Source organism: Triticum dicoccoides, chromosome 4A (genome assembly GCF_002162155.2).
Source record: "Triticum dicoccoides isolate Atlit2015 ecotype Zavitan chromosome 4A, WEW_v2.0, whole genome shotgun sequence".
NCBI lineage: Eukaryota > Viridiplantae > Streptophyta > Magnoliopsida > Poales > Poaceae > Triticum > Triticum dicoccoides.
In genome coordinates this window covers 556,084,546-556,092,235 of record NC_041386.1, presented here as the reverse complement: position 1 = coordinate 556,092,235, position 7,690 = coordinate 556,084,546, and the positions used below count along the sequence as shown (strand labels likewise).

The 7,690-nt window shown below is 44.6% G+C and overlaps 1 protein-coding gene across 1 annotated transcript; it reads left to right on the top strand.

The window, feature by feature from the left end:
* The first annotated feature begins 2,618 nt into the window (after positions 1 to 2,618).
* LOC119286732 (protein phosphatase inhibitor 2-like) lies at positions 2,619 to 6,282 on the top strand. Its single transcript, XM_037566175.1, has 5 exons — positions 2,619 to 2,772; positions 4,170 to 4,257; positions 4,964 to 5,082; positions 5,180 to 5,347; positions 5,744 to 6,282. Exons 2-5 carry the CDS (start codon positions 4,253 to 4,255, stop codon positions 5,956 to 5,958), a joined length of 507 nt encoding a protein of 168 aa, XP_037422072.1. The 5' UTR covers positions 2,619 to 2,772; positions 4,170 to 4,252; the 3' UTR covers positions 5,959 to 6,282.
* The last annotated feature ends 1,408 nt before the right edge of the window (positions 6,283 to 7,690 follow it).

The window sequence follows — 7,690 nt, the reverse complement described above, 5'->3', positions numbered from 1 at the left end:
CTTTCCATGTAGTAGGAGTAGGAGAGAAGGAAAGGGAAAAGAGAAGAGAAGGAAGGAGGGGGCGTCGCCCCTCCCCCTAGTCAAATTCGGACTAGGCCTTGGGGGGTGCGCAACCTCCTCTATCTCTTTCCCCTAAAGCCCAATAAGGCCCATATACTCCCTGGCGAATTCCCGTAACTCTTCGGTACTCCGAAAAATACCCGAGTCACTCGGAACCTTTTCGATGTCCAAATATAGTCGTCCAATATATCGATATTTACGTCTCGACCATTTCGGGACTCCTCGTCATGTCCCCCATCTCAGCCGGGACTCCGAATTACCTTCAGTACATCAAAACACATAAACTCATATTACCGATCGTCACCGAACGTTAAGCGTGCGGACCCTGCGGGTTCGAGAACTATGTAGACATGACGGATACTCGTCTCCGGTCAATAACCAATAGCGGAACCTGGATGCTCATATTGGCTCCTACATATTCTACAAAGATCTTTATCGGTCAAACCGCATAACAACATACGTTGTTCCCTTTGTCATCGGTATGTTACTTGCCCGAGATTCGATCGTCGGTATCTCAATACCTAGTTCAATCTCGTTACCGGCAAGTGTCTTTACTCGTTCTGTAATACATCATCCTGCAACTAACTCATTAGTTGCATTGCTTGCAAGGCCTAAAGTGATGTGCATTACCGAGAGGGCCCAGAGGTACCTCTCCGATAATCGGAGTGACAAATCCTAATCTTGATCTATGCCAACTCAACAAGTACCATCGGAGACACCTGTAGAGCACCTTTATAATCACCCAGTTACGTTGTGACGTTTGGTAGCACACAAAGTGTTCCTCTGGCATTCGGGAGTTCCATAATCTCATAGTCATAGGAACATGTATAAGTCATGAAGAAAGCAATAGCAACAAACTAAACGATCATCGTGCTAAGCTAACGGATGGGTCAAGTCAATCATATAAATCTCTAATGTTGTAATCCCGTTAATCAAATGACAACTCATGTCTATAGTTAGGAAACATAACCATCATTGATTCAACGAGCTAGCCAAGTAGAGGCATACTAGTGACAATCTGTTTGTCTATGTATTCACACATGTATTAAGTTTCCGGTTAATACAATTTTAGCATGAATAATAAACATTTATCATAATATAAGGAAATATTAATAACAACTTTATTATTGCCTCTAGGGCATATTTCCTTCACAAGCACATCAGGCAGCATAGTACAAATACTAAAATGTTTATGCACACGAATGTTCATGCACTCCGAATACTGAAATGTTACAACATAGCACTCAAATGCTCATGCACTTATTGATTCTGTAAGATTGCTTGTTTTAAACATCAACCAGATTCAACCTGCCATCCTTCTTCAGAATTTGCTTCTTCATTGTCTCAGCGCTTCTTACTTGCTTCTTCAACTCAACTAAGCAGTGGCGGAGCTTGATGAAGATTGTTGAGGGGGCTAATCAAAGTTGAGGTGGCGAAGAAGACAAGTTACACATAAGCTTTGAGAAACCTTGGATATTCAAGCCAATAATTAGGGATACACATAAGAGTTTTCCTAAAGTAGGGGGGTGGCATGGCCCCCTTTGATGCCCATGAAGCTCCGCCACTGCAACTAAGTACAAGCTAGTAACCAAGAAGAGAAGAATTAGCACTCAGTACTTGCCAAAATTCTGAAAATATAACACAGAGAAACAATTGTTCCTCGTAGGCAAAGATAAAGTGATGGCTATATAAGTTAAGGCACAAGTACAAAACAAAGATAGGATTTTCAGGTTGCACAAGTACAACGGAAGAGTGCATTTAGTTAAGGCATCCAACAAATCTAGTTTGCCAGTACTTTCTCAGTACTTGAGCAGGTTGAAAGGCACACCACTAATTTTATCAATACATTGTCAGACCAGTATTTCAAGTAAAATCAAGATCGATAATGTGGTACACAGGAAGAACTTGCTCATGGTAGTGTGTACATGGAACAAATTACTCTAAGCAAACACATGACAAAAAAATAAATACCTATTTTAGAAAGATGTTATGCGGGCTTAATTATCATATGTAGTACTGATTATGATTCTTGGCAAACATCAGAGACAACCAAGTCAAGAAAATACAAACTGACATTCTTGCTTGGCAAACTATCTGGAGTACTGGACTGTTTTTTTTTTGGCCTAAAAAAACTTGCAGCTTGGCTTGTATACATTTCAGTTTATGATAGGGGTGCGAACCAACTTGTCATTGGATGGTTAGAGAGGCTGTGGTATCTCCAGTCCATCAGGGTTCAAATCTTGGTGCTCGCATTTATTCCTGAATTTATTTCAAGATTTCCGGCGATGCGCATTCAATGGGAGGAGACGTTCCCGTCGATGACGAGGTGCCTACGATGACTTCATAAATTTCAAGATGATATGCCGGCTCAGTTTTTCGAAGGTGCTCATAGGGATAGGGTGTGCGTATGTGTGTTCATAAGGGTGAGTGTATGCGCATGTATATGAGCGCTTGCGTTGTGTTAAAAAAAAGTTCACAGTAGGGGTGGGATTTTCTGGTAATTGTGTGGAAGTACCGGGGGCAGAGTGGGGGAGCGTGAGAAAAGAAATAAGCCACGGAAACACCACACCTCCGGCGCGTGCTCCTCCGCCCCTCCTTGCCCACCTCGACCCCGACCCCGACCACGATTCGCTCCTCCGCCGCTCCTCCCTCGTCGTCCACCTCGACGCCGAGCTCGCTCCTCCGCCGGAACCACTGCCGAGAGCAGCTAAGGTAATTCCCCGCGATCCCGGTCAAAATCCATCTCCTCCTCGCCACGACGCGCGGCCGATCCCCGTAGCAGCGACTTTTCCTCTCCACCGCCACCACCACCCCGTCCCGTGCCCCTCCTCTTCTCCGCCTGACCTACCGACCCTACCAATCCGACCCGACCCGATCCCGCCGCGCCTCAGAGCTGCCGCCGTGCCCTAGCTCCGCGTCATCGCCGACGCCCGCCCCCACCCCTCAGCCGCCCACCAACCCATCCCGCCTCGCCGGGACCGCCGTTCCCATTCTAGACCTCATAGCGCGTCCGCTGTCTCCGCCCCGTCCGCGGTCTCGGACATTGATTTTTCGAGGTATGGGATTTTTTTTGGGGTCATCCAGCGATGACTAGTTAAAACAAAAATAAGTTCTACGAGTTTTGGGCACCCCATCGAGATCCGCCCTGTCGCGCCCGCACAATACTTCGATGATGATCTTTTTTTCTTAGTTTTAATTATGGGTACAAAATCATGGGGTTTGGCTCCGAAATGGTGACCGGCCATCTGCCACAGCACACTGAAGCCACCGTAATACAGTCATTCCATCTTTTTTTCAGAGGGAATAAACATTTCGTGTAGCCCCGGCCGATTGTTCACCACCGTAAATCAAATCCTCAGATTCAGCCTTTCACGCCTCACGGCCTTGTAGCTATGGTCTCCGGTGCCACTACACAGTGGCACACTCCCGTCATGGCCGCGTTGCGCCAGGCTGAAGCATGCCCATCAGTGAACTAACTCGACTAAGGCCGTCTTTGTTGAACACACCATCATGGCTGGTGATGGCATGTTTGGCCTTTGTAGGGCACCCTTGTAGAAAGCAAGGCGGCCAGTACAGCGAAGAGAAATTGTGCAGCAGTGTGTGCCGGTGCGGTGCCGAGGGAGTACTTGCTTGTTCTTGAGCAGTAATGCTAGGAGGATGGAAGGCAAATTAAGTAAACAGTTTCGTGCAGCCCTCTTGCTGGTTGTTACAATAGTAGTATAGTAATTCTACTGTTATGTATAGGGCCACCATTTTGGTGTGACGCACAATTGCCCCCATTTTACAATGTCACATAGCAAATTTTGCTTATTATCGTGTTGAACTATTCCATATCGATTTGTGTACTATTAAGAAGTATGTTTTTGGAAGATTGTTGGTATACACATTCTGTCAAAATTATCAGAAAACTGCACATTTGATTGACTACAAAAGCCATAGATTCTTGCTGATAATTGCCGTCTGGTCATTAGCTTGTCCCACCTCCCATGTGTCAGACGCACTATTAGATGGTCTGAGCATGTCGTGTCCGTTTGTCACAGTGGCACACTCCCACCTCCCAAAATATGTGCATCTTTGTTCGATTTACTCTTGACAGTTTTTTTCTGCAGGGAAACCTAGAATAGGTGGTGTTATCTGGCTTTGAATTGCTGTCTAAACATTTCTTGATCCTCACTCATCAGAAACTTAAAGCATGAGGTTAGTAGTCTTAATTCCTCCTTCGAGATCAATAAGAAACTGTTTGAAAGAAATGATGCATACTGACTTATTTTGGTATGTACGTTTTTCAGAGTGTTAGTTAGTACTCCATTACTTGGCTTGGGTTGTTTCAAATCTTATCTCTGGGCTAGCATAATGATGGAGCATAAGCATTTCTCTTTTTTTTAACCAACTTGTGAACAAGGGTTCAGCATATTTGTTTGGTGTCCTGAGTAATACAATTGATTTTTACATTGCAACATGACATGGTAAATTAAAGTGTGTAGACAGTCTTGAACTTAATCCAGGTTTTATACAAAATAGTATTCTCTGTTTGAGAAACTGGAAGGACTGATAGAGCTAATATGTCAAAGGGCTTATATTCGATATAAGATTCTCTATTTGGCTTTTGCATTTTATGCTACTATGAAGACATAGAAAATAGCATTGATCTGTTGCCTGCTTAAACACAATAAAGCCTAGCTATTGATTTCTACATGGACGTGGTATTGGAAAAAATGGGTATGATTTTGTAGTACCATTTGTATTTTTATATGGTTTTACATGTACGCGAAACCATGTTTTTGGCGCAAATGCTGCGCTATGATCCAGAGCTAATGAAATCAACTGAACTGGCTGCATAAGTGTGAGCTAGACCTCAACTTGCTTGATTTTGCTTCCATTATTTTGACTTTTTTCTCTTCAGTTCCTATCGCGTGAAGTGGAATGAGGACAATCTGTATGAGATTGAATCAAACAAGCCAGTGAGGCAGAAGATAACCGAGCCCAAGACACCGTATCACCCTATGATGGATGAAGAAGATGGTATATGTCTTGTTACTTGTATCTCATCATATCTGACCACTATTTGTGCTCATAATGTGCAAGCGCTGGATAATTGCTTTCATTGCTTGCTCTCTAGGGTCACTATCACCAACACGCCCTTTCGACAAGTGTCTAGATGAGACTGTTAGTGCTGAAGCTATATTGACTGCTTTAAATGGTGTGGCCTCTTCAAGTAAAAATGATTCAAAGGATGATGAGTGGGCATCCTCAGATGATGATGCAGATGCCATGGAACAGGATGATGGTTGGTAGCTTCTTTCTCAGTTACCATTTTATGTTTCTAGAGCTGCTAGAGTAAATCAGTAATTACTGATGTTCAATATATTTGACTAGCTGAGTTATGCGACTTGATTTTATGGTATCAGCTTTCTGTAATGAAGTCCATAAGTGATCCAACTATATGATTACTCATATAGCTCTTCTGAATTAGCTAGCTAAGATAAACCTTTTGTAACTCTTTCTAAGTTGCTATCTTATATCATGATTTATATTTGTATTTGATGTCATGCATAAGTGTATACTTAATTATCAACGTAATGTGGGAATAGTAAGCTTACTATATGAGTCCAGGACGTTATTCGAACAGGCAGAGTCCAGGACGTTATTCGAACAGGCAGTGATATGTTTGGTGTTCATGCAGACTCAGAAGCTGACAGATCATCAGTGAGTTTCAAAGAGCATCGCCGCAATCACTACGATGAATTCCGCAAGGTCAAAGAACTGATGCGCACTGGATCCCTGGTTGAAGATGAGGCCCGTGTGAATGAGCGAGCTGCAAACAACGCCGAAGACAAAACTGCAGGAGAGAAGGCAACAGGTGACAAGAGTGAATCGTCAGCATCACCTCAAGTATGAGCCATAAAGTGAATTCTGTGGTCGCTAAGCCTAGGGAAAGTTCAACTAAGCGGGAGCATGCAGTTTGCGCCTGCTCTGTGTGTATTGTTGGATCCTTGTTTTCATGCCAGATCGGATGATTTTCTGTACGCAAAGAACCTGTTCCTCTTTCTTATTTTGAGATGCCGCGGTGCCTAAAATGGTGGAGAATTCTAGTTGAACTAGCTACTTCACGTTCAGTCAGGAGGCTAGAATTTGCCTGGGCCGCTTTTTATAATACTGGAACTGAGTTATATGGACAACCCTTGAGCAATTTTTCTTCTTGAGATCATGCTTTACTGCTTATGATTGCGGATCCATGATGAACATAAGAGTTATTGCACAATTAAGGTATTTACTTTCATTGTTCAGTTCAGTAGTTCATTGGTTTGCCTGGCCATTGGAAACAGCTTATGAGAATATGAGATTGTAAAGCAGGAAACTGTGGCCTGCTTGAACAGCTCGGTTGCTCGCTAGGATTTAATGCCAAGAGAGTTTGAACGCACACCTTGTGGTGTAACATTTGGCAAATTAAAATAAAGTGATTAGTAGAAAGCTCGGGGCGAAGTTATACGATGTCGACAATTATGCACTTTTTTGGTTAACCAAAGTTCATCTTTTAACAATAAATATAATTATGCAATTTTTCAGTTAACCAAAATTCATCCTTACAAAGATAAAATAATTGGTGGATGGAGGTCGGTGATTACCGCAAATGATTAGTGGATTGGGATGTAACGCCCCGATCTGGATCGAAGGCGACTAGAGTAGGCTTCGGGAGGGGATCGGAGTAGGAGGGTGAGGGAGAAGGGGGTGAGCGAGGGGAAAGTAGGTGAGGGAATTCAGAATATCTTTTCATCAGCATACTTGATACAACCCCTCTCCAGGGCGTAAGTACTTGCGCGACCCAACCAGCCCTTGGCCTCTCATACACTTACAAGTGGAACCCACGCACGCCTACACTTGGCTAGGCCAACTGGCAGTCACGCGGTGGTGGCGTGCACTACCGATCTGACATTCTCCCCATCTTGAGAAGTGACTCCCTCTTCGATGGTGCTGTCGTCCCAGATTTTGGCCAGCAGGTAGCGCTGTCGAAGTACCTCATAATCTTCCCAGGTTGTTGATGGCGGAGTTGTGTCCCAAGCCACCTGAACCTGAATCACCGGAGCGTCACCTCGTTTCATTCTTCTATCCAATATCTCCGCAGGCATGGAATCCACCGCCGACAAGTCTGCAGTCGCAGGTAGTTCAGAGAACACTGGTGTATAGTTGGGTGTGAAGGGCTTCAGTTGGGAAACATGGAACACGGGATGGATGCGACTGTCGGAAGCCAATTCCAGCTTGTATGCCGAGGGATCGATCTTGGCGATGATGGAGAAGGGCCCGAAGAACTTGAATGCCAACTTGGCGCAAGGGCGGCTGGCCACAGATTTCTACATGTAAGGTTGGAGTTTCAGGAGCACTTGATCACCAACCTGGAAGACGCGCTCGGTGCGATTCCGGTCTGCAAACTTCTTGTACTTAGTCTGCACCCGAGTCAACTGCATTCTTAAGTTGTCCTTGTGCAATGTCCAGTCCCACTGTTCCCCGATCCGTCAAGGTTGCTTGTGTTGCCGGCCAGGTGGCCATGCTCCCCTCGTTTGCTTCAACACCGTACAACGCCTTGAACGGAGAGCAACCCAAAGAGGAGTGGAAGCGGAGTTGTACCAGAACT